The following is a 27,604-nucleotide window of genomic DNA, read 5'->3' as shown; positions in this document are numbered from 1 at the left end:
GGTATACACACACGTGGGAAGATTCTGATTTAACATCCTCTTTCCTTTCATAGAAAATTCCTTCAGTTCCACTCTGAGTGAAGGCTACATTAGAACCAGGAGATTTCCCAATGCCTTCCAGGCCTCTTAGTACTAAGTCTTCAACTAGCAACTAAGGTGTCATCACAGGAGATTTTTCTGATTGGCCAGAAGCTGATCCTTCAGGGTTTGGTTTGGGTGTTTTTAGAGTTCCTCCTCAGCTGGATCCTCGCCAGTGCTCTACAACTCAGAACAGCAACTGCTGAGATCACCTTGAGAAGACAATGATCCTAAACAGAGCTCTGATTCTGGGAAGCCTCACCCTGATCACCATGATGAGCCCCTGTGGAGGTGAAGACATTGTGGGTGAGTGTGTGGTTGAGGGATATGGAGACTGGACTTGGGAAATAGGAAATTGGAAGAGAAAAAAGATAGAGATTGGCACAGAAATAGCAGAGACTCTTCAAAGGTGTTCTCAATGTTAAGCAGATCTAAAAATTATGGTCCTTCTTCCTTTACAAAACTAGAGTCCCAACCCACTCTCTTTGCTACCTGTATATTGCAGAGTTCACCAAGGACATTATTCGGCTTCTGATATTGGAACCAGTGAATATATCCCGGAGGGCTCTATAGCATTCATTCACGATTGCCTCAAAGATTAGGGATGTTTTCACAAGTGGATGTTTTGTTACTAAATTTCATGAACTATTGCTCCCAAATTTCTCTGATCAACTTTTGAAGCTTTTTATAAATTTGTCCTATAGTTTATCTTATGGTAAATAGTTCCATACATTATATATACTATGTAGATATAAAGAAGAGTGTCCTCTTCTTTGTCTCAGATTTACATACATTTCCATGGTGGGGAACTGGCACAAGTGGTGGTGGGGGGGGGGGTGTAAATGAGCCCAGCTGACTGCCCTTAGACAAGTCATTTTACCACATGGTCTTCATTTAATCTCAGTCACCTCATATGTGTCACCTCGCAAATAATCAAATACAATAGGTATGTAGAAATACTTTCTAAATAATGAAGTCATATAAGTGTCAATAATTTTTCTTATTTTTTTATTAGTACTATTACAGGTGAAGCTCATTTTTTTCTTTAACAAAGTATGAAATACCTTTATTTCTATTTTAAAATTGAGAACTTTATGATGAAAAGCTTGGTGAATTAAATTATATTATTCTCAAATCGTCAGCCCAAATTGCCTATCTTCCACTTTATCTAGTGAAGACCTGTAAGAGGAAAACTGGACAAGCACAGAGTAATTATTTGGCCCCTTAGGCTCCTCTGCCTGTGCCGATCACCTCCTACCACCCTCTCTTCATACATTCCTTTATCCTCCTTTCCTTCCAGGATCCATTCCTGGCTCTTTTCCCTATTGTTTTATAAACATGAAGAGTGGGTTTATAAAAACCAAAGTAGAAAAGCCAAATAGTTAAAAGAGAAAGTGAAATGGAAGTTACTTTAATTTTCAGCAACTTTATTAATCATGGCTGCTCCCATTCTAATTTTCTTTAGTAGTGGAAATTTCACCTGCTTCACCAGAACGCTTCCAAATTTCCTTTCTTCAGTGTCAGACCATAGTGCCGTGCTCAAGCTTGACTCATCCATTAGGAGCACGAGCATCATGCTGAAGGTCTGTGATACTTGTAGGGCTCCATGAACATGTTTTAATTTCTTATAAAATTAAAAGAAAAAATGAACTTTTAGAGTAGAAGAAAATATTTTAATTTTAGTCCAGCCTGAATTATATTTGTCTTTATATCAATACAGTCATAAAATATGATTTTTAACATTTTCATGGGAGAAGGGGCCCACAAAAGTGCTTAGGGCTCACAAGTCATCCTGCAGCTCGACCACTGATTCTGACTGTCATATTATTCTCTAACACTGTGTCTGCAAGGCTTCCCCAAAATCTCTGTTCTTCTGGAGAATTGCATTTGACATTCAATACCCATTTTTGAGCACACAGCAAAATAAGTTTTGAGGATTCAAAGATGCTGTCTGTCCCCTAGACAGCACAGATTAGTGATGGAAAGAATATGGTGCATGAAAGCAGAAGGACCATTGCTGAGCTGGACAGTGGACCCAAGCTGAGGCTGAAACTATAACAGTGAATTGGTTCCAGTTGGCCCAACGGTGTGATATTCTTCATCAACAGTCAGCAGCCCAGGACAAGGACCAGATGAAAAGAATAATTGCATACATTCACGTTTGAAAAAAGAGTCAAGAAGATTCATTGCAAGGACAAGGGGGCTTTGTTGGAGGGCCTTTTAAGCGATCAACTGAGGGAATCATGTTGGGTATGACTCACAAGGGACGAGAGTGAGCAAGATGAAGAATAAATAAACTTGGAGGGCAGGACATTGGAATGGAAGGGTTGGAGGTCATAATGTGGTCAAAAAGATGTTTAATGAGAGAACTTAGCTAAAAGATTGGTAACAAAGCATAAACTTCACGAATGAACTAAATTTGTCCAGGAAATCCTAAAAGATAATTTCATTTCAGGGAGAAAAACAAACTCCTGCAAAGACCAAGGAACATGAAAGGATAATAGAGGTGTAGTTGCAGAGGATGTTGGAATATAAGGCTGCCAGTTTCCCCATCACAGAACTCGTCACAGTGTACCATATTCACTCCTTTACTCACCTGCTCTCCCACTATTCAATAAGCTCCTTGAGGGCAGAGACCATGCCTGATTGGTGTTCTACTCCCTCCTCCTTGTGATGTCTGAATCCTTGTTGATGCTCAGTAAACAAGGAAGGAAAGGAAGAGGGATTGATAAAAGACTCATATATGTCTTGAAAAAACTATACAGTTAGGCTCATTTTGGTGGAGTCATGCTGTACTGGCTGCAATTCTGTTATGGCATCCTCTGATAAAGGACATCGTCCATTTGAGGAAAAGACTCATAGTTTACCTTGAGTCCTCCACAAATATAAGTGTTGAGTCAGAAAAAGGAAAAGTTTAGTAACCTCCTTCAAGAAAAAGAAAGAGGGGTAAGAAATAACAGAAATCTGAATTCTGATAAAGCTTCCATTTTTTATTTTAGAAGGAATCAGGTGCTCTCCTTTAAGGATCACTACTGTTAACAAAACAGAGACCTTAGAAGCATTGTGTATTTTGTAATATTGTTGCTGTCATTGCCATAGTCTTTCTTATACCCTATAATAATTAGAGGGAACTTCCCTAAAATAATAAATAAATCCTGTGTGCTTTTCCTTAGTTGAAAAACAATGAGGAAGAAATCCCTGTATAGAAAATGTTCTGCTCTGAGCCAATCCTAAGGGGAGAAAGGAACCATAATGAATGTGTTATTAACTAATTAAAGAATTAAGTGAAAGATAAAACTTACGAAGCAGAGGGATATAACTGAATCTCTGGGGAAGAAAGATAAATACCACAATAAGTAATTAAATTCTTCTTTCTTTCCATTACAATCTTTATCATAAGCCTTGGATGTGCCAGGTGCTGAGCTAGGCATGAAGGGAATAGCAGTAACCATGACCTGTGAAATTCTTCCCTCAGGGAGCCTGTATTATAGTGGAAAGACAGACTGGATTCTAACTGGACAACTACCAACACTGAGGGGGAAGGAATCAGGTGCTGGGAATTTTGCCTAGAGACTGTACCAAAGACGGAACCCATAACATTTGAAAGTAGTATCTTCTGTCACTTGGCGTAATAAGTAATAAGGTTATTTTCTCTCCCTCTATTTTCTACCTCCCTTCTCCTCACCCTCACTCATCAGCTGACCACCTTGGCTCCTACGGCACAAATGTCTACCAGTCTTATGGTCCTTCTGGGCAGTTCACCCATGAATTTGATGGAGACGAGGAGTTCTATGTGGACCTGGAGAAGAAGGAGACTGTCTGGAGGCTGCCTCTGTTTAGCAAATTTACAAGTTTTGACCCACAGGGTGCACTGCGAAACATTGCTACGTCAAAATACAACTTGGATATCTTGATTAAACTCTCCAACTCTACTGCTGCTACCAGTGGTACGTGTCCACCAGTCTGTCTCTTAATTGAATCTATCTTTTCATACCAGGCCTCGCTCCCTTCGTCCCTAGGGATAGATACCCATTCACCATTCTATAAAAATCTCTTTTCCAAGGAGTCCCCATATCTTCCCATAGTAATTACTGAACGCTTCTCCTCTCCCATCTCAAAAATCACATATTTTGGTGTAATACAAGGATCCTTACTCCCATAACACAATCCTTGTATCCTTCAAAGAAGGGTCCCATAGACCTCCTACCTTAACAGGCATGCCCACAGAGAGAAGGGCACAGGGATAAAGTACAGGCAGTATATACTGTTTCTCAAGCAGAAGGGAAACAAGAACTTCCACTATCAGATGGGGGAATGGTGGGAGGGTTCCTCCAGGATGCCATGTGAAATCCCAGGGCAAAGCTATTCGCAATTCACATCAGTGCTCTTTCCTCACCATAGAGGTTCCTGAGGTGACTGTGTTTCCCAAGTCTCCCGTGATGCTGGGTCAGCCCAACACCCTCATCTGTCTTGTGGACAACATCTTTCCTCCTGTGATCAATGTCACATGGTTAAAGGATGGGCACTCAGTCACAGAAGGTGTTTCTGAGACCAGTTTTCTCCCCAAGAATGATCATTCCTTCTTTAAGATGAGTTACCTCACCTTCCTCCCTTATGCTGACGATATTTATGATTGCAAGGTGGAGCACTGGGGCCTGGATGAACCACTTCTGAAACATTGGGGTAGGTATGAGTTCCACCCCTTTTGGAAACCTCTTTTCTCTGTCAAGTCCAGACCATCCCATGTTTTAGCTCCTAAATCTCATGGCCCAAAGCTTGTTTTCCATGCTTCAAGGATTCCTAATTATAGACATCATCCTCCTCCCTGAATTCATTGCGCTAAGTCTTTGCAGAACCAAACCCCAGCCCACTCCAGCCCATGCGCATGCACAGGAATACTCTGTATTCTGACCTCCACAATTTCACTTTCACAGAACCTGAGATTCCAACCCCTGTGTCAGAGCTGACAGAGACTGTGGTCTTCACCCTGGGGTTGGCCATGGGCCTTGTGGACATCGTGGTGGGCTCCATCCTCATCAGCCGAGGCCTACGCTCAGGTGATGCCTCCAGACACCAAGGGCCTTTGTGAGTCACACCCTAGAAGGGAAGGGAAGGATTCAGATTTGTCAGAGCTGGGAGCTGGAGACACAGTACAGGAGGAAGGAAAGTGGGAGGAGGTTGTGGACACAAATTTGGTTGAAAAGTAGAATTGGGAAATGGTATGATGACGGCACAGGAGGCCCCTAGGACCCATGTCCTCCTGTTGCAGGTACATTGCCCATCTACAAGAGAAGTGTGGATGTGCTAGATGACCTAGGGCTAATTTCTGGCCCAGTTCATCATACTCCTTCTCTTCTTCAACGTTCCTCCTCTCACCTCTTCTCTGGGACTTAAGATGCTGTATCCCCTCAGAACTCACATACCCTTCGGAATGCTCTGTCTAACTGCCTGATTTTTATTTTTCTTTTCTCAATTGTTACCTACTGTGAGATCCCTTGGATGTTCTGCCCTGTTACCTAACCCCTAGCGACCCTGATCCAATATCTCCATGGAAGCAATAAATTTCCCTTTATGAGGCCTTTTATTAAAATATTTCCTGTCTTTCTTCTCAAGGCTGACTAGAACCATAGCCACTTATGCTTAAGGCCCATTTAATCTCACTTTCCAGATCATATTTCATGCCCAGTAAAACAGGATCAACCAAGTATATAAAGCGATAATATTCTGATACATGAGGTGAGTAATGCTCTCTTCCTTGTGTTCCCACCCTCAGCCATTGCCCCCTACTCCCAATTCAGGCATCAACATATACCCTATAGCCTTGGTGTTGATTTGTTATAGCAGAAACATAAGAACCAAGAAATAAGTCCATATTCATTTTAATGTAGTTTTTAAAAGTTATGACAGAGAAATAATTTAGGGGAAAGGAATTTTGAACCTCAAAAGTACCAAAAGTCAAAATTTGGGTATTAAAATCAAAATTTGTTCCCCAAATTTTAAATTTCTGAAGAATGAATGATAATAGTAGCTTTGTTCTCCCCTCCTCACTCTTGAGGAGATAAGAATTCTCTAGGCAGGAAAAGAAATGGAAGTCCTTTGGAAAAGCATTAGAATAAGACAATAATGTAGATATCTGAGAAGGACCAAATACCTTGTCCTTACTTAGAGTTAGTAACAATGGAAAAGGGATGGGGATAAAAGCCACAGACATATTTAGGGTCCCTAGGACAAAAGTTTACCTCACCTCCTAGATGATGCTCTGCTAAATAACCACATAGATTTTCCTGTGCCACCATGGCATGTCGAGGACAGTAGAATGAATATGGCATGAGGATGTTTCTAGGTGATAAGCCTAAATCAGACTCACTGAATCCCCTGTGCATCCCTGCGTGCCCTGCAAAACAGCAAAACACCCCATCTCCCCAGCCCCCTGCCCCTCACCCCTCCTGACTGAGGAAAGCATGAGCCTGTGAGAGAGAAATCCCAGGAGGGACAACATTGTTGAGACAATGTAGCAGCAGCTATGGGTGCTGCATCCTCCTCTATATTCACTGTCTCCTAGTGAAGACCTTGTAGAGGAAATGGATCAACAGATGGCATTCTCTTGGCTCTCCATGACCACACTCTTGAGAGTATGTGTGAATTGACTTGGAGTCATTTTGCCCTTTGAAATTGTTTTAGGCACACAGTCTTTCCACTCTGCAAATGCCATGTCCATACACTGCATCTAAGATAGTATTATGGAATGTATGAGGCTGTCCTCATCCATGCCATCTGCATCAGTAAGTTTAAAATGTAATTGGGGAATAAAGACAAAATATTAACACAATAATTGGTACAGATAATTGGGTGCAAAGAAACCTATATCCAAATCCAGGACTCAGTAGTTTATAGCTAGTATTTTAAACTTTACAACACTGGGTAAAGTATCTAACATTTCTGAGCCCTATTTTATCATCCATAATGTGGGAGTGACAATACTTTCCTTGAAGAGCTATTGACAGAATTTGAATAATCTCATTATATAGCCAGTGCCTTGTAGATAGTATACAAATACATAAGAAAACATTGCTATTTATATCCATAATTAATTTATTTAAAAAAATGAACCATACCATAAAAAAAATCACTTTTGGTTTTCTGAGCTCTTTAATGATTTAGGAGATTCAAACAAGGAGCTATGGATGAATTTCTTTTCATATGTTAATTGGAGAATTTTTTTCCACTCTAGAATAAGAGAGGCTGAGACTAAGTTAGGCTGAGAAAATAGATAGAGTATAGTGGTCAGTGACATATCATTGGTGAAGGGGTTGCTAAGAGAACTCTTAGGGCAAGAAGTTGTAACATATGACTTTGTTTTTTACTCTCTAATGAAAGATATATCATCTCTATATGGCCCACAAGTTTTTAGTCAAGGTACGTTATATGCAACAGATCTGTATGCATGTCTACCCAGGGAAGAGGTAGGAAAGATTCAAGGACGTAAAAGATTCTATGACGTAAAAGTAAGAGAATAACTTAAAATGCAGACTAGGAATTAGTAAATGCAGGGAATCTGAACCAGAGATGATCATGAAAATGCAGGTAACAGATCACAGAGGATTCTTAGGACAGTGAAACTACCCTGTATGAAATTATAATGGTGGATACATGTCATTATAAATTTGTCCAAAGCCACGGAATGCATGGCACCAAGAGTGCACCCTAATGTTAACTATGGACCTTGGGTGATAATGATGTGTCAGTGTAGGTCCTTCGATTGTAACTAATGTACCACTCTAGTGGGGAACGTTAATAATGGGGGAGGCTCTGCATGATGACAGCAGGGGGGATATGGAAAGTCTTTGTACCTTCTGCTCACTTTTGCTGTGAGCCTAAAACTGTTCTTAAATAAAGTGTATTTTAAAAAGAAGGCAAAAGATCAACTATTATGATCCCAAATGTATAAAATAAAAATTTTAGTATAAAAAAAGTGGTCACCTGAAAACGCACAAATGTACTAAGAGTTTTCAATAAAGGTAATTCAAATAAATTTTATGTAAATTTCAATTATTCATCGGGTAGGAATACAGCATTTTGGAGGTGGTGGGTGTGTGTATGTATGTGTGAGTGTGTCTGTGTTAAGTATGTATGTTATTGTAATATAAGGGTTATATTGAATAGCATTATGATCAGTGTCTTAGAAATATAGAAATGCTGCCCTCGTTGGACTTCTTCCCCCGGAAGTACTGAGGAAAGCAAATTTAATAACCATTGCATTTTGTTACAGGATTCATTCATAAAGTGTTCGTATAATTTTAAAATAATGGAGTTAAACTTAATTCTAAAAAATAAGAGCAATCATTTCTTCTTAATAAATGAAAACAGTTTTCTACTTAGAATCCCTGGTGAAAAGATATTGTATCTATAAAAGTAATACTAGGGGACTAAAAATAGGGAAAATTTAATAGAAAGCTTGGAAAATCAAATTAAGAAAATCTCCTTGAAATGAAAAAAGAAGACAAAGAAATATAATATATGATAGAAAAGAGAAGACACAGAGAATAGACCCAGGAAGTCCAACATTAAGTAACAGAGCTAGAGAGAGAAACAGAGAAATGAAGGAGAGAATTACCAAAACAAATAATAAGGGAAAATTTTCCAGATATAACAGGCCTAATTCTTTACATAGAATGGGACTTTCAGATATTTAGAAAAATTAATGAAAAAAGACTCACCACTAAATACATCATTTTAAAAATTTCAGAACCTCCAGGGTTAAAGGAAAATCATAAAATATCCCAGTGGGAGAAAAAAAAAAAAACTGACAACAGACTAAAAGTCAGACTGTCAGATACTTCTATCATTAAGATAATAAGAAAGGCCTTGAAGTTCCAAAGGAAAACTTTTCTATCAATGAACGTATACCTTTTCAAAATTGCAAGCAGGCATGAAGAAAGAATAACAATACTGTCAGATATGGAAAGGAAAAGATGTGAAGTTTACCACCCACACACGGTTTTATTGGAAGTTGGTTAAGGACATGACTTAGTAAAGTGAGGTTGCCAATCAGGAGATAGGAACAAACCTGGGGAGTGATATCAGCAATATGGCTGAATAAGACATCTCTCATTCATATCCCTCTCTTAACAAGTGGCATTTATCCATGGACAAAGTGCTTTTGTGGAAGCTATAGGATCCAGCACCATACACGAAGGGACCCAGGAGGAGTCTCACCAACCTGTGCATTGGGTAACAGGCTTACAGATCTCAGTTCCAGCTAGGGACCCTGTAGTGGCCTGTGAACCAGCTCTAACCCCTCTGAGCCAGGGTCCAGAAGTCCCTGGAGAACACTGTCTTAGACAAACACCCACAGACAAGAGAGTATCTGTGGAAGTCCAGACTTCCAGAAGAGAAGTTCCAGCATACCTTTGGAGTAAATAAATATGAGTTTGGATGCATCAGAGTGGGTAAGAGGAACTGTTTGACTTTACCTGTATCACCTCTCCCCTAAGGCAGCACAGCACAGTGCCAAGAGAGACCTTCTCAACCTGTGATTTCTCCCACGGAGAAAGTAAGAGAGTGTGAGTGAGCACCTGGCCTCCCCAAATGGGCCAAAAAGGCCCATTATTCTCTCACCCCCATCCAGGGTACTGAGTCATGAATTGCATAACTGGAGGTGGGAAGATGCTGGGAGAGTGGCAGATAGGACTCTTGGAGAATACTAAAGGGGCACAGATCCTACTAATTGGGTCATGACTCCATCAAGAAGCCCACCCCTGAGCCACAGGGGATCCCGCACCAGATGGTCTCCCAAATAGAGCATAGGCACTCCCAACACTCCATAAATTGTACACAGACAACCCCCCACACTGTGGCCAGTTCCCTGTGCACATTAATGATGGCAGCAAGAGCAAGATTTGGCAAACTACTAGTGAATAGTGCAGAAACTGGCCCAAATCTGCAAGCCAAAGAGAGAACACAAATTTCAGCTTTAGCTCTACCCTTGGAAAAGCAAAAGGGAAGCTGTCAGCACCCAGCCAGGTGGATTGCAGGGTCTAGAGAAAGCATAAAAGCTCAAGAAGTCTTCCTCAAGGAGGAACAAGAAGTACGGTGCAGGCATATCCATAGAAGTTCTGAGAAAGCCTCAGAATCCATAGTGAGGCTGATGGAAGATATTTCTCTCCTTAAGTCAGTTAGTAAAGACTGGAATAGGTAACTGCTACTTTAAATTCAAAGACAGCAATGCAAGACACCAAGACATGGGAATCTGTGATTCACACAATAACAAATTCAAAATAGCTGTTTTAAGGAAGCTCAATGAGCTGCAAGAAAATACAGAAAAACAATTCAACAAAATCAAGAAGACAATACATGAACAAAATGAGAAGTTTAACAGAGAGAGAAAAATCATTAAAAAAGAACCAAACAGAAATTCTGGAGATGAAGAATACAATAAATGGAAGGAAAAAAAGAATGCAATAGAGAGCATCAACAACAGAAGATGTCAAGCAGAAGAAAGAATCTGTGAATTAGAAGATAGAAATTTTGAAACTATCCAGAGAAGAACAAAGGAAAAACAATGAAAAGCAGTGAAGAAAGTCTAGGTACCTATGGAGTACCATCAAAAGTAACACTCTGAATTAATGCAGTCCCAGAAGACTCCATTATATAAGGGGGCTGAAAGATTATTTAAAGAAACAATGGCTGAGAACTTCCCAAATCTGGGGAGAGTTTTGGATATCTAAGCTGATGAAGCTCAGAGGTCAAAAAACAAACTCAACTTAGAGATCTTCTCCAAAACACATTATAATAAAACAGTATAAAAAATCAAAGACAAAGAAATAATTTTAAAAGCAGCAAGAATAAACAATCTTGTGACTTACAAAGGAATTCGGATAAGGCTATCAGAAGATTTCTCAACATAAACTTTACAGGTCAGGAGACAGGGGGATGATGTATTGAAAACTGCTGAAAGAAAAAAACTGCCAACCAAAAATACTCTAGGTGACAAAGTTGTCCTTCACAAGTAAAGGAGAGAGAGATTTTGCCAGACAAACAAAAGCTGAAGGAGTTCATCACCGCCAGACCTGCTTTACGAGAAATGCTGAAATGAGTTCTTCAAGCTGAAATGAAAGGACACTAAGTAGTAACATGAAAACATATTAAAATATACAACACACTGGTATAGATTAAGTATATAGTCAAATTCAGAACACTCTAATAACAATAACATGGTGGTATATTAACCACTCAAACCTAGTATAAGATTAAAGAAAAAAGTATTGAAAGTAACTATATATATAATGCTTCTTTAACACATACACAATACAAAAAAGAGGTAAATTGTTACATCAAAAACATAATGGGAGAAATGAAAAGGGGAGAGTTTTCATATGTGATTGAAGTTAGATTGTTAGTGTAAAAGACTGTTTTATATATAATATTTTATGTAAGCCTCAAGGTAACAGCAAAGCAAAACTTACAGTAGATACACAAAAGATAAATGAAGGGAATCAAAGCATACCACTACAGAAATCCGTCAGTTCACAAAAGAAAGCAGCAAGAGAGGAAGTAAAGAACAAGGGAACTATGAAACAGCCAGAAAACAATAAGATGGCATTAGTAAGTCTTTACTTATCAACAATTACTCTTAATGTAAATAGATTAAACTCTCCTATCAAAAGACATAGAGTGGCTGGATGGATTTTAAAAAAAGCAAGCCTTAACTGTATGATGCCTACAAGAGACTCACTTCAGCTTTAAGGACACACAGAGGCTTAAAGAGAAGGGATGGAAAAGGTATTCCATGAGAATGGAAACCAAAAGAGAGCAGGGGGAGCTATACTTACAAAAGACAAAACAGACTTTAACTCAAAAACTATCAAAGAGACAAAGTCATTATATAATGATAAAGAGTCAATTCATCAAGAGGATATAACAATCATAAATATAGATGCACCCAACATAGAAGCACCCAAATATGTTAAGCAAATACTAACAGATCTGAAGGGAGAAGTAGACAACAGTACAATAATAGTAGGGGACTTCAATAGCCTATTCTCACCAATGGATAGATCATCCAAACAGAAAATCATTAAGGAAATGATGGACTCAAACTACACTTTAGACCAAATGGACCTAACAGACATATACAGAACATTCCATCCAACAGTAGCAGAATACGCAGTCTTCTTAAGTGCAAACGAAACACTGTCCAGTATTGATCATATGTTAGGTCACAAAACAAATCCTAATAAATATAAGATTGAAATCATATCAAGTATATCTTTTCCAACCACAACAGAATGAAACTAGAAATCAAAAAGAGGAGGAAAACTGGAATTCCTACAAATATGTGGAAATTAAACAACACACTCCTAAACAACCAATGGGTCAAAGAAGAAATCAAAATCAAAAAAGATATTGAGACAAATGAAAATGTCACCACATACCAAAACTTATGAAATACAGCAAACACAGTTCTAAGAGGGAAGTTTATAGCCATAAATCCCTACATTAAGAAAAAAGAAAGATCTCAAAAAAGCTTCCTAACTTACCCCCCAAGAAATAGAAAAAGAAAAACTCAGCCCAAAGTTAGCAGAAGGAATAATAAAAATTACAGCAGAAATAAATGAAATAGAGTCCAGGAGACTAGAGAAAAGATCAGTGAAACTAAGACTTGGTTTTTAAATAGATAAATAAAACTGACAAACCTTTAGCTAGACAAAGAAAAAAGATGACAAATTAATAAAATTATAAATGAAAGAGGAGACATTACAACTGATATCACAGAAATACAAAGTATCATAAGAGACTACTATAAACAATTATATGCCAACAAATTAGATAACTTAGAAGAAATGTATAGGGGCCAGCCCAGTGGCGCTGCGGTTAAGTTCGCACGTTCTGCTTCTTGTCTGCCCGGGGTTTGCCGGTTCGGATCCTGGGTGTGGACATGGCACAGCTTGGCAAAAGCCATGCTGTGGTAGGCGTCCCACGTATAAAGTAGAGGAGGATGGGCATGGATATTAGCTCAGGGCCAGTCTTCCTCAGCAAAAACAGGCGGATTCGCAGTAGTTAGCTCAGGGTTAATCTTCCTCAGAAAAAAAAAGAAGAAGAAGAAATGTATAAATTCCTGGAAACATACAACTAATGAACACTGACTCTTAAATAAATAGGAAATCTGCACAGATCAATAACAAGTAAGGAGATTGAATCAGTAACCTAAAACCTCCTAACAAAGAAAAGCTCAGATTGTTTCACTGGTGAATTCTACCAAATATTTAAAGAATAATTAATACCAAGCCTTCTCAAACTAGTCCAAAAAATTAAAGAGGAGAGAACACTCCCAAACTCATTTTACAAGAACAGTATTACCAAAAGCCTGTTTTACCAGATAAGGAAACTACAAGAAAAGAACCTACAGGCCAATGTCTCTGATCAAAATAGACGCAAAAATTCTCAAAAACATTTAGCAAACTGAATTCAACAGCCCATTAAGAGGATCATACTCTATGATCAAGAGGGATTTACCCCTGGGATGTAAGGATGTTTCAACATATGCAAATCAATAAATGTGATACATCACAAAATACATTGAAAGATAAAAATCATATAATCATCTCAATAGATTCAGAAAAAGCATTTGAAAAAATATAACATCCTTTCATGATAAAAACTCTCAACAAATTGGATAGAAGGAATATACCTCAACATAATAAAGTAACAAAGCCTGTATATGACAAGCCCACAGCTAACATCGAACTCAATGATGAAAGGTTGAAAGCTTTTCCTCTAAGATCAGGAACAAGACAAGGATGCCCACTCTTACCAGTCCTATTCAATATAGTACTGGAAGTCCTGTCCAGAGCAATCAGGCAAGAGAAAGAAAGAAAAAGTATCCAAATTAGAAAGGAAGAAGTAAAACTGTGTCTGTTTGCAGATTATGTGATCTTAGTCATAGAAAAATCCTAAAGACTCCACCAAAAAACTGTTAGAACTGATCAACAAATTCAGTAGAGTTGCAGGATGCAAAATCAACATATAGATCAGTTGCATTTATAAACACTAACAATGAACTATCTGAAAAAGAAATAAAGAAAACAATCCCATTCACAATAGTATGAAAAACAATAAAATACTTAGGAACAAATTTAACCAAGAGGGTAAAAGATCTGTGCACTGAAAATTGAAAGACATTGATGAAAGAAATTGAAGAAGACACAAATAAATGGAAAGACATCCTGTGTTCATGGTTTGGAAAAATTAATAATTAATACTGTTAAAATGTCCACACCACATAAAGCCATCTATAGATTCAATGTAATCTCTACAAAATTTCAATGGCATTTTTCACAGAAATAGAACAAACAATCCTATAATTTGCATGGAACCACAGAAGACTCCGATAATTCCAAAGCAATACTGGAAAGAATAACAAAGCTAGAGGCATCATATTTCCTGATTTCAAAACTATGTTACAAAGCTATAGTAATCAAAATAGTATGATACTGACATAAATACAGATACATGGAACACAACTGAGAGCCCAGAAATAAACCCATACTTACACTGTTAAATAATATTTGACAAAGGAGCCCTGAATACTGAGTGGAGAAAAGACAGTCTCTTCAATAAAAGGTGCTGGGAAAATTAGATATTCACATGTAAAAAAAAAATGAAACTAGACCCTTATCTTACCCACATGCAAAAATTAAGTCAAAATAGATTAAAGACTTAAGTGTAAGACCTGAAAACATAAAACTCCTAGAAGGAAACATAAAGAAAAAGATTATTGACATGGGCCCTGACAATGACTTTTTGGTTATGAGACCTAGAGCACAAGCAGCAAAATAAAAAATAAACAAGTTGGGGGGTCAGCCTGATGGCGCAGTGGTTAAGTTCAAAAGTTCCACTTCAGTGGCCCGGGGTTCAGATCCCGGGTGTGGACCTATGCACTGCTTGTCAAGCCATACTGTGGCAGGCGTCCCACATATAAAGTAGAGGAAGATGGGCACAGATGTTAGCTCAGAGCCAATCTTCCTCATCAAAAAGAGGAGGATTGGGGGCATATGTCAGCTCAGGGTTAATCCTCCTCAAAAAAAAAAAATAAATAAAATAAAAAATAAACAAGTGGGACTATATCAAACTAAAACACTTCTGCACAGCAAAAGAAACTATCAACAAAATGAAAAGGCAAACTATGGAATGGGAGAAAATATTTGCAAACCACATATATGATAAGGGGTTAATATCCAAAATATATACAGAACTCATACAACTTAATAGCAAAAAAGCAAATAATCTAATTAAAAATGGAGAAAGGACCTGAATAAACATTTTTCCAAAGGAGATATTCAAATGACCAACAGGTATATGAAAAGTTGCTCAATTTCATTAATTATCAGGGAAATGAAAATCAAAATCACAATGAGATATCATCTCAAACTTGTTAGAGTGGCTATCATCAAAAAGACGTGATAAATGCTGGTGAGGATGTGGAGAAGGAACCCTTGTGTACTGTTGGTGGAAATGTACATGCATGTAGCCACATGGAAGTTCCTCACAAAATTAAAAATAGAACTACCATATGACCAAGCAATTCGGCTTCTTGGTATATATCTGAAGGAAAAAAACCACTGTTGAAGAGATATCTGCACCCCTATGTCCACTGCAGCATTATTTACAACAGCCAAGACATAGAAATAACCAAAGTGTCTACCAATGGATGAGTGGATAAAGAAAATGTAGAGGATAAAGAAAAAAAAAATATATATATATATATATATACACACACTATTTATATATACACACACAACGGAATACTATTCAGCCATAAAAAGAAGGAAATCCTGCCATTTGTGACAACATGGAGGGACCTTTAGGGAATTATGCTAAGTGAGAAAGACAAACACTATATGTGCTTATATATATGTAGAATCTAAAAACAGATAAATTTATAAAGAAAGATATCAGATTTGTGGTTGTCGGGTGGCGGGGAGGGATTAGGTGAAGATGGCCAAAAGGTACAAACTTCCAGTTCTAAATGAGTACTGGGGATGTAATGCGTACAACATGATGACCATAGTAAACAATATCGTGTTCTACATCTGAAAGTTGCTAAGAGAGAAGATTTTAAAAGTTCTCTTCACAAGGAAAAAAATATTTTTGTAACTATATGAGGAGATGGATGTTGCCTAAATTTATTGCGGCATGATTTTGCAATATATACACATATCAAATCTTTATGCCATACACCTTAAAATTACACAATGTTATATATGTCACTTACATCTCAATGAAACTGGAAAAAATAAAAATAAAAAACAAAATTAAAAACCAAGAAAATAAATTGGATTCTTATCTTAGACCATTCACAAAAGTTAACTGGATTAAAACTTTAAGTGTAAGATCTGAAACCATAAAACTTTCAGAAAGAAACTCCTTGACATTATTCTTGGCAACAATTTTTTGGATATGGCACCAAAAATACAAGCAACAAAAGCAAAAATAAACAAGTGGGACTATATCAGACTAAAAAACTTCCTCAAAACAAAGGAAACAATCAACAAAATGAAAAGGCAACCTGCAGAATGGGAGGAAATATTCAAACTATCTAACAAAAAGTTAACATCCAAAATATATGAGGAACTCATAAAACTAAAGAAAAAACAACCTAAACTATCCATTAAAAAATGGGCAGAGGAACTGAAAAGACATTTTTCCAAAGAAGACATACAAACAGGTACCTGAAAAGATGCTCAACATGGCTAATCATCAGGGAAACGCAAATCAAAAACACAATGAGATATCACCTCACATCTGTTAGAAACTGTTATCTAAAAGACAACAGCTAAGTGCTGGTGAGGATGTGGAGAAAAGGGACCTCTTGTGCATTGTTGACAGGAGTGCAACTTGGTAAAGCTACTATGGAAAACAGTATGGAGATTCCCCCAAAAATTAAAACTACAACTACCATATGATCCAGCAATTCCACTTGTGGATATATACCCAAAGGAAATAAAAACAGGATATCAAAGAGATACCTGCACTCCTGTGTTCATTGCAGTATTATTCACAATAGCTAAGATATGGAAACAACGTAAAACATTTGTCAACGGGAGGAATGGATAAAGATGTGTTATATATACAATGGAATACTAGTCAACCATAAGCAAGAGGGAAATCCTGCCATTTGATTGAAGATAAGACCAAATCCTCACAACTAGTAGGTTGTTCTCTGGCAGCCTCATACACTTTTCTCCAAGGTATGTGTCTACTAAATCTCAGCTCCTTCTGTTGGCAAACTTGTTGATAAAGGATGTACTTGTTATTTTGATTAAATTATCAATTAAAGATTACCTAATGAAATCCTGGTGCGAAAAATAGTTATTTCTATGCAACTGTCACTGGAAGGAAGGGAAGAAGACTGTGACCCTCTCATTAAGAAGGAATCTTATAGCATGTGGCCAGTGTAACAGTGTTGAACTGTAAGAATGTCCTAGAATATACTCTTCAACTCATCATTATAACAGGGCTTAAGTTTCAACTAGAGAAATCAGATCTCAATGTCTGCCTAAACTCCGAGTCAGGTTCAATCTCGAGCCCTGTCTCTTGTCTTTGCAGGGTCAACAGCAAAGAGCTCTATATAGAGACCAAGGGCTCCCTGGACACCTACCACAAGTCCTTCTTACTTCCCCAAGAGTATCACTCCCTCTTGATTCCTGTGGTGACTGACAATGCCCACCCCGAGGAAGATGACAAAACCAGCAAAGAACCTGTGACCACTCAGCATCTTGTTCTAGGAAGATTCAGACTATGACCTTGTGGAGCAGAATCCTTAGTGTCAGTGTTTGTCCACACATTCATAAGTGCTCATGTCGGATGACCTGTGTTATAGCCTAGAGTATGGGAGAGGAAGGCCCCAAGGAAGCCTAGTTCTCATTCTGACCTCATCCAGGAAAGGGAAGGACCTGCCATTGGTGCATCAAGCCCTATGGGTGGGTGAGGGAGCAGGGAGGAGATGCCTGCTCCTCAGTGGCATGGCCCCCCATAACCTCAGAGATAAGCTCCTAGCCACCTGTCTTAATGACAAAACCCAGAACCTGGGATGAGGACCAGCTTGAACACTGGGCCCATGTCAAAGGAGCCACAGTGTGTAGTGATCATCCTAACACCTGGGAAGAGAATGTCGTCAGGAATCAATAGATCACTATATCCACAGGCAAGGGGAGCTCTATCTTCTGAGAATTCATGCTCAGCAGTGCCATCAGGTGACTGTGCAGGAGACAAGGAGTAGGATGGGTGTGAGTCAGCACCCCCAACAATGGACCCTAGAAGCAGAGGGAGTTCTGCCATTTATCTCCTGGGGTCCATGTTATGAAGAAACAAACTGCCCTTTATGTCACTCCACTGTGGTGGGGCTCTGGAGGCCAGGGTGCTCCACATGGCAGGGGTAGACATCTCCACCCTGGGGAATCATTTACAGCATTACTAAGATCCGGAAGGTCCAATCTCTGCTACCAATGAGGGGGAGGGGGTGGACACAAGGCTGGCTATTTGAATTCCATGTACATGATGTTTTTGAGAGAGGTGTGCATATTTCTCAGGCTTGACCAATCAGAATCTTTCCTAAAATTGTTAAAATTTTGGTAGACACTCTAGAAACACACAACAGACAGACACACACACACACACACACATACACAGAAACAAAGATGAGGTAAGATGTGAGGATGAGGTAAGATGTGAGGGGATGAGAAAGAGAGATGCAGAAAATAGAGAGATGTGAAAAGAAACAGAGCGAGAAAGAGATGCAGATAAATAGTGACAAGTGTGCAGATAGAGAAAAATGAGAGAGAGACAGAGGCAGAAATGCAATGAAAGAGCAAGAGACACAAGAGAGACAGAGATAGAGATGCAGACACAAAAACAGAGAGACACACCTGAAAGAAATATACAGGGACAAAGAGAGACACAGAGAAAGAGGGAAAGACGCACAGACAGAAATATAACAGAGAAAGAGAGAAAGGTGCACAGATAGAGATATAACAGAAAGAGAAGAGAGAGATAAAGACCTCATTGAATATCTGGATCTAATCACTTCTGAAATCAACTTGACCCCAGGCTTCCTTGTAATATGAACAAAGTAAATTTGCCTTGGGTTTCTATCATTTGGAACCAAAAATAGTACTTTTATTGCTGGTTATACGTTTTCAAAAGTAAAAATTGACATTGATCAATGTGACTGGCCAAGATATATCTGAAATATCAGTTCAGTTCTCTGCAACACCAGGGGCCATTATATCTGTGCTCAGATAGTTTCACTATGCTTCCATTCACCGTACTCACCAAACTGGAAGAGAGGTCAGCACATGCTAAGGCCATTGCATTGAACATCAGTACTAAAGAGCCATGGAGGATGTGACATTGAATCGATTTTCTGTCTCCTCTGCTCACTCTTACCTGTCACCCACCTCTAGTCTCCTTTCAAGGAACAAAATATGTTCCTTTTATTCTGCAGTGGTTTTCTGCCCCCACCCAGTTAAGAAAGCCCAGGCAGGGGCCAGCCTGGTGCTGTAGTGGTTAAGTTCATGTGCTCCACTTCAGCAGCCTGGAGTTCACAGGTTCAGATTCCGGGCGTGGACCTACACACTGCTCATCAAGCCATTCTGTGTTGGTATCCCATGTACAAAAAATAGAGGAATATTGGCACAGATGTTAGCTCAGGGACAAGCTTCCTCAAGCAAGAAGAGGAAGATTAGCAACATATATTAGTTCAGGGCAAGCCTTCCTCACCGAAAAAAAAAAAGCTCAGGGTACAGATAACTCATAATCACGTTTAATTATGATAAAAGCTCTATAGTCAGGTAAGTTGTTTCCCGTAAGCTGTGAGACAAGTTGATTTCAGAAGTGATTAGATCCAGATATTCAATGAGGTCTTTATCTCTCTCTTCTCTTTCTGTTATATCTCTATCTGTGCACCTTTCTCTCTTTCTCTGTTATATTTCTATCTGTGCATCTTTCCCAATTTCTCTGTGTCTCTCTTTGTCCATTTGTTTCAATGTGCTTCTCTTATACAGTCTGTGGGGGGAGAATGGAAACAGAAAAACCCCTTGGGACCTGAGTAGACACTGCTGGCAGCAACTGCACAGGCAGAGGCTCTGGGGTCAGTGCAGGAAGCAGTGTCACAGTCAGATCCTCAAGGCTGGGGTTACAGGAGGTGACCCGAAGACTGTGTCAGAGTCACTATAGGACTCTGATCTGAAAAGGGCACAGGCTGGCACAGGCAGCTGGGAATTTTAGAAAGGACAGGCAGGCATTACAGAAGAGCAGACTCCAAGTTTCACAGAAAGACATCACTAAAGGTATGGCCCAGTGCTGGGGAGCAACCTAGGGAGCTTCCTACAGAAACTAGACAAACTTCTCCCCTAACCTTGATCCCTGTGGCAGGGAACAGGCCATGAACTGAGACCATTGTGCCCAGTACACTCACCCCAGCTCTTCCCTCTTTCACCTGTCCCGACACCCCACAGTGAATCCGAGCAGAAATAGTACCTGCTGGTGGAGACCCACGAGGTCCTATGAAATGAAGTTATACAGAGAAAGGTTTCATTACACAAACATCCAGTCCCTCAAATACCCCAAAGGGAAATGAAATATACAACTTCATTGGAAATTTATTTCCTCCTACCCATCGGGCACAAGGCCTTAACTGCCCTCAGCCAAAATCCCCCAAAATCAATGAAACTGTCACTAGAAGGAAGGGAAGCCCATGCTCTGACCCTCTTAATGGAGGAAGCTTTCAGAAAAGAGCCAGTGTGACGATGAATTGGAAGGAAGTCCTAGAACACACTCTACCAGTCACCTCTGTGGTCGGGCTACCTTTCAACCAGTAAAATGAGGTTCCAATGTTTCCCCGCAGGTTGTTCCATCTCCTCCCACTGCCAGACCAGCCTCCTTCCTTTCCAGGTCAAGAGGAGGAGGTCTCCCTGAACAGCTAGAGGCAGAGGACCCCTGAGCAGAGGGTCTCAGTCTCAGCTCATCTTCTCTGTTTCCCCACAGTGCCTTACCCTTCTGGCTCCTGTGATGGATGATGAGACTCAGCCCAAGGAAGATCAGCCCCAGCACGAAGCTCCCGATTCCACAGAGTATCTTGCTCTGGGCAGATTCAGAGTGTGTCCCTGGGGAGCAGAGCCTGAGTGTCAGGGCCTGCCCCACCCTTCACAGGGTCCCTTTGGGAAGCCTGAAGTCCAGTCTGAGATACAGGAGGTAGAGATGCCAGGGCAACCCAGTTCTCAATTCTGACCACTCCTAGGGGAGGAAGGGACCTGCCAATAAATCCTTGGACATAGTGGGTGGATGAGAGAGTGGGAGGATCTCTGCTCCTCAGGACACCTTCATAACCTTAGACCCTAAGATCCCAGGCACCAACTATAATAAAAGTCAATCCTTCAGAGCTATCAGGGCTGGTTTCTGGGGCCATGATGTGTAGGGTGATCTCTCTATTATCAAGAAAGACAATAAGATCAGAATTCCTCTGATGCTCCTGCCATGGGACAAGAGGCACTCTAGTCTATTGTGATTTCCAGCTCTGTAGTGACATCGAGGATAAGGGATGAGATGGGAGGGGCCAATGGAAGCTCTGCCTTCTGTCTTGTGGAGCCCACATTGAAAGGAAACAAATTTTTGTTACTTACGCCACTCCACTGTGATGGGGCTCTGGGGGCTGGGGTGCTCCACGTGGCAGGTGTAGACATCTCCTCGCTGGGGGGTCATTTCCAGCATCACAAGGATCTGGAAGGTCCAGTCTCCGTTCCTAATAAGGGGGGTTGACACAATACCGGCTCTCTCCTCCTGGTCATTCCGGAACCACCGAACTTTGATCTGGCCCGGATAGAAATCTGTCACCGAGCAGACCAGCAGGTTGTGGTGGTTTAGAACCCCTGTCCTGGATGGGGAGATGGTCACTCTGGGTTCCACTGAAGGGAGGAAAAGACATAGTGAGATGTGAGACCACACGGCAAGTCTCCGCATGGGGAGAGTCATCCTTGGTACCAGAGTAGAGATCCCTGGACTCCAAGTCTTGGGTTATGATTTGAGCATGGCCACTTTATTAACTTCAATAAACGCATTAGTTAGTCTACTTTCAGGGTCTCAAGAGATAACAGTAATCATCCTATGGTAGTTATTCTGTTGATACTAATTGATAAAAATAAACCACTTTAAAATCATAAATTGTTTTGTTACAGAGGCTACTATTCAAAAAATTTATAAAAGTAAAAATAATAAACCAGGACATCCTTTCCCTCACTTCTATTGAAGTTGATCACCAGGATTAGCTCTAGTGACTCATGCTAGGGCAGTGACACTGTTTTCTGTTAGTCCCTGTGCTCCTCACAGTAGAGAAAATACAGCAGCTTTGACTCTCTCCTGGCCGGGAGTCCATCAACACTAGTCATGGCCTCACAAAAGGTAACATGGACTGAGCATTAAGAATGTATAGACATTTCTACGTCCAATGAAGTAGGACAGCAGTGACCATCACATCCTTCCTACAAAGCAGTGCTTCTCAAAAAGGCTATATCCCATAATTCTCAGCCTGTAATACTAACAAACTTTGAGAGCAAGAGCACTTCTTACCAGTTGCAGATCAACAAAGCATCCCTCTCAGCTTTTAGGCTAACCTTTGCTCAAATGCCATTCTGTGATGAATTCCCACAAAAAAAAATGTATATTATTAAATACATGAACTTCCATCTCTGCATCATATTTGCCACTTATATTTTATTCATTCATTGATTCACTTATTCATTCATTCAACAAACATAAACTTGACAAGCACTGGGAATCCAAATATAAACAACAGATCATAGTCCCTGCCCTTACAGAACTTGTAATTTAGTAACAGAGACAAAAAAAAATGAATATTATTTCAAAAGTGTGTGATTTTTGAAGGAAAAGAAAGGGAAATTTGAAAACAAATAGCTCCTGCCTCGATTCCTGTATATTCTCAGATTGCTACTCATGGTTAAATACCACACACCTCTCCCTACTTATTTCACACATCTTCTCCTTTACCTGTCCAGCCATTTCACTGCATCTCCCTTATCCCCTTAGTGAGAAACTATGTTTTATTTATTTATTTATGTTTTATTTATTTGATAATATATTATGTTCTCTCATTTTCTTTTTTTTTTATACTTTTCTTTTAACATTAGAGTTTAATTACTAGCTGGCTTCCCTACTCCATCCCCTTGTTATTAAGAATTACTTTCTTGTTCTGAAATCAGACATTATCATCATGTATGTTCTCTGTAGAAAATATTCTGAGATTCTTGCAGAGGTGGGCCTGGGTTAATGAGAATGTAATGTAAACATGGGACTTGCCGAGGTCAGCGGGCAGTCTTGGCACCCCAGTTAAATGGCACTCGTGAGCCATCACCAGGAAGGAATCATGTCTTCAGCCCAAACTTTAACTCTTGTTCAGGTTCTCATTTCTGGAGTCAGACTGAAATCATGGTCAGCCATATGGATTTATAAAATCTGTTCATCTTAAACAGATTGGGAATAAAAATAGAGGGCACAAATTCAAGAAAAGAATGTTAGAATAATTTTTATGAAAAACAACTGAAATAGCAAAAATATAAGTACTTGGTGGCACTACCAATCTGGGTCAGAAGGCAAGAGAGTGTAAAATCAGCTAAAAGTTACATGAACGTGCATAGGTAACACCAGAGTCGGGCTAGGGATTAATCCGTGAATTTTCAATCCCCTGACAATATCACTTCGCCCCACCAACATTGAAAATACGCCAGAAGAGTCTCCTATTGCTGCTTCTGGTCATAATAGGCTTTAACGAGGCTTTCCTCCCATTAGACTCTATATACAGGTAATAAAGAACATAATGACTATTGCGTATTTTGGGGAGACTTCAGGACCTGGTGGGTAACTGTGGACTGATCACTTAAAGTGTTTATTATGTACCACTATTAGCATATTATTAAAGTGGTGACGCTAATCCCTAACACACAAGTAGTTGTGAAATTAAACGGCAAAATATAGACCATGTTTGGTCAGCTAATTGTCTAGAAATAGATGCTCATTAAATGAGTATGATTAACTTTCAAAATGTCTATGTCTGAAGTGAATGGTGATGCTGGGGGGAGGGGGGCTGCAGACGTCGGTCCCCGAGTTGCCCTCTGTCCCCGCCCCTCCGCCGCGGGACCCGCCCCCTCCCTGTCCCCTCCGTGGGCCCCCTACCGCCCTCCCAGCTCCGAGACTCGCCCGCCGCCGAGAGTGGCCCCGCGGAGGGCGGGCAGCCGGCGCTCACCTCGGCGCTGTAAGGTCGTGAGGGCCTCCACCTGGTAGTTGTGTCTGCACACCGTGTCCAGCTCGGCCCGCTTCTGCTCCAGGACGTCCTTCTGTCCGTTCCAGTCCTTGGCAATGTGCCGCCCCAGCTCGGTCACTGCCTGGAACTCCCCCACGTCGCTGTCGAAGCGCACGAACTCCTCCCGGTTGTAGATGAGTCTGGTCACGAGCCGCACCCGCTCCGTCCCGTTGGTGAAGTAGCACTGGCCCTTAAGCTGGAACACGAAATCCTCTGCGGGGGATCACAGCCCTGCCGTCAGTCCGGCCTCAGCCCCACAGCCCAACGCAGCAGCCGCTCTGCTGGCCGGCGTTCTGGGTCGCGGCCGGTTGGATCGGATAAACCTAAAACCAGGCTGTCACCTTGGGTTCCCACCCCACCCGGCCTCGCGCCTCCGGCTTTGAACCCAGGATGCTCAGGCAGCTCTTCCGCAGGCCTTCCCGCCCCGCTCTGAGGGCTTCCAGAATTGCCTTCATATGAGAGAAGGAAAGGAAAGCCCCGGGACCTGTGAACTGAGTAAAGAGGGCAATAGGGTTATTTTACACCAGTCCCTGTACTTAGAGGAATCAGGACGTTCTCTCGTGAAATCCTATTTTCCGTAGAACTCCTGGGGGCCTCAGAGACAAACAAGTGTCCGCGTAATCACAAGAGTTCAAGAGAATGACAGGAAAGGTCAAGAATGAAGCTTGTCCTAGTCCTGACAGGTAGATTCTCTTGTTCTTGGATAAAGGGCCTCCCTTACCCATGCCGGGTTTACTCTGAGTTTCTGCCACCCCCATCCCACCGCAGTGTGAGGCTCTCTGACTCCTGTGTGGTTAGAAGAGAGGATACCTCCTGTGTCCTAGAAAAGAACATTTGATTCATGGAAAGAGCGCAGGCTTTCAAATTAGATAAATTAGACTCCAGTTAAACCGTGCCAATTACCAGCTCTGGCAGGTTACTTAACAGAGTATCTATACGGTAAGTATAATTGTACAAAAGGGAGTCATAATACCTACACATGGGTGTTAGGAAGATTGAGAATTCACATGAAGATTCTAATCTGTGTCTGAAATGAATGGTTTCTCAATATGTATTACTTTCCTTCTTTACATTCTACTGTCTGCTAAATTTAGTCCACCTTTAACTCAAGTCTCTGAATCCCACTCAAGTTACTATTTGACCATAAATCTGTGAAACTTGAAGACTCCCTGACTGTGATCACCCTGTCAGCTTCACTCAAATACCCAGAGTTTGCCTCCACGAGCCCTCCACTCAGAGTCAGGAGTGTAGAGTTCTTTCCTCAAATATGAGACTACGGAGACCATTGCTGCCCTACATTTTCCCAACCCAGAGTCCCAGACTCTGAAATGACAAATCCTGCTGCATCTTCTTTGGAGAAATTCATATCTTCAAAAATAACCCCATGCTCACTTTGTCCTAGCGCTGGTGGCAGATGCAGGCTTTGTCTCCTTCCCAGCTTCAGCTTGTGAGATGGGGATTGTCCTCACCTCGACATTAGGAGGAGGAAATGAGAATGTAACATACCTCTCTTCCCCATAGAAAGACTGTATTCTGAGATCACAGAATCCCCCACACCCCAGCCCAAGGCTCATTCAGAGCCTGTTCCCCAGGGTGGTGGCTCTGGAGAGCAGCTGCCCTGCACTCACGTGGAGAGTCTCTGCCCTCAGCCACCGGGGTGCTCAGCACCACCAGCATCGCCATCATAGCTGCTGTCCAAAGGCCCCTGGGGATCTGCGGAGCCATCTTCCCAGACATAATTGGGAACAAAGGAAGAAGTAATGGTAGGCAACACAGCTCGCACCTGGTGGCTCTAATGTACCTACTTCAGAGAATAAAAAACCTGTGAGGCTTCCATGAAGGATAGAATTGGAGAGGCCCTAGGAAAGGAACCAATGAGCACTGGAGCTGAAGGACCTCAGCTGTCTCTGGGCAGACATTTTTTATGAACGTTCTCAGTCCACTGCCTGGCACTGTGTCTTCATCACATTGCACTGGATGAACATTTAAGGCGAAGATTTTCTCTCAGTTATAGATCTGAAGATTGAATGCCTTGAGGGTTTAAAGAACCGAAAGAAAAATGATTCAAGAGTTGACATCTTTGTGATATTTTGTTGAAACCTATAGTTCTTATACTTGGAAGTTTTAGTAGGGGAAAATAAGTGGGGATCATATCTCAGGGAAGGGAAAATTATTGTCACAGGGATGTTCACTTCTATTATCTTAGACACTCGGAGGAGCCTTAAGTTATGGTGGGAGGAACGGAGCTCTTAGAAGGAAATGATTTTCAGCTGCAGTTCCGCCATTAATGTGCTGTATGAGAGTCTACAAATGACTGAACCTCTTTTTGCCTGAGGCTTCTCTTTGTAAAATGTGGATCATGTTTCAAGCATTTTTACATCTAGATCTTCAAATATACAAACTTAAGAGTATTATGACTTCTTTAATATTGCAAAATGTTCTCAGCTGCCATGTGCAACTGTTAGAAATATCAGGTTAATAAATGAAGCAAGAAAACAAGCAAAAAAATATACACCCAGCCCTGCTGGCAAGTAATTCCACATTATGCAAGAATCTACTGCATTCCTGCTCTTTGAATGAAAGTATTTGAGAAGTTGTTGGCTTTTTTCTTATAGGCTCTTCAGCTGCTTAAATCCTCCCTGACCATGAAACGGGGTCATCTAATGTCAGCAAGGCACAATCTACAAACCTTCACAGGATTGAGACACAGTCACCTTTAGTTTCAAGGACAGAGAGCAAACGATGTGCAGAAGCATTGCCTGGACCCTAGTAGTGTTAATAAGGGAGCAGATGTTTAGAGTTACAGATTACTGTGTGAGCCCTAAGCGTCAAACCCCAAATGGCAGAAGTATCAATATATTTTTCTTAGTAAATATATTGTTTATCAGGCTCCTCTCGTTCATGACTGGGGGCAGTACTAAATGGCTTTAAAGCAGTTAGAACAGTGCCTGGCAAACATTAATAAACAAGACAATAAGTATCGCCCTCTCTCCTTCTCTCCCTCCCTCTCTCTCTTCCCTGTATTTTATGTTTTCCTTTTAAAACAGACAACAGGATGTAAAAGCAGAATATAAGGAGTTTGCCAGGTAAAAAGAAATAGGGAAGAGGCAACAAAAGCAAGTTTCCATTAGTGGCGCATGGAGGCAGTTTGTTACT

At 40.6% G+C, this 27,604-nt stretch overlaps 2 protein-coding genes across 6 annotated transcripts; one reads left to right on the top strand and one right to left on the bottom strand.

Annotated features, from left to right (window-relative positions):
* The first annotated feature begins 211 nt into the window (after positions 1–211).
* LOC106826590 (HLA class II histocompatibility antigen, DQ alpha 2 chain-like) lies at positions 212–15,954 on the top strand. 3 transcript variants are annotated; one of them, XM_070515147.1, is made up of 5 exons: positions 212–384; positions 3,777–4,025; positions 4,480–4,761; positions 5,013–5,135; positions 5,747–15,954. In XM_070515147.1, the coding sequence occupies exons 1-5, from the start codon at positions 303–305 to the stop codon at positions 5,788–5,790; spliced, it is 780 nt and encodes a 259-aa protein (XP_070371248.1). In that variant the 5' UTR covers positions 212–302; the 3' UTR covers positions 5,791–15,954. The 3 variants fall into 3 exon arrangements, with proteins under 3 accessions (XP_070371248.1, XP_070371247.1, XP_070371250.1); XM_070515146.1 differs by having other exon boundaries at positions 5,348–5,807; XM_070515149.1 differs by lacking the exon at positions 5,747–15,954 and having other exon boundaries at positions 213–384; positions 5,013–5,167.
* LOC106834623 (HLA class II histocompatibility antigen, DQ beta 1 chain) lies at positions 911–26,252 on the bottom strand. 3 transcript variants are annotated; one of them, XM_070515143.1, is made up of 6 exons: positions 26,077–26,252; positions 24,392–24,661; positions 21,759–22,040; positions 21,132–21,242; positions 20,555–20,640; positions 911–1,702 (listed from the first exon to the last, which is right to left on the bottom strand). In XM_070515143.1, the coding sequence occupies exons 1-6, from the start codon at positions 26,183–26,185 to the stop codon at positions 1,490–1,492; spliced, it is 1,071 nt and encodes a 356-aa protein (XP_070371244.1). In that variant the 5' UTR covers positions 26,186–26,252; the 3' UTR covers positions 911–1,489. The 3 variants fall into 3 exon arrangements, with proteins under 3 accessions (XP_070371244.1, XP_070371246.1, XP_070371245.1); XM_070515144.1 differs by lacking the exons at positions 911–1,702; positions 20,555–20,640 and adding an exon at positions 5,052–5,175; XM_070515145.1 differs by lacking the exons at positions 911–1,702; positions 20,555–20,640; positions 21,132–21,242 and adding an exon at positions 5,042–5,175.
* Positions 26,253–27,604: the final 1,352 nt, after the last annotated feature.

Source organism: Equus asinus, chromosome 8, assembly GCF_041296235.1.
Source record: "Equus asinus isolate D_3611 breed Donkey chromosome 8, EquAss-T2T_v2, whole genome shotgun sequence".
Taxonomy (NCBI): domain Eukaryota; kingdom Metazoa; phylum Chordata; class Mammalia; order Perissodactyla; family Equidae; genus Equus; species Equus asinus.
Note: the sequence above shows the minus strand (reverse complement) of the source record. Positions and strands in the feature narration are given on the sequence as shown.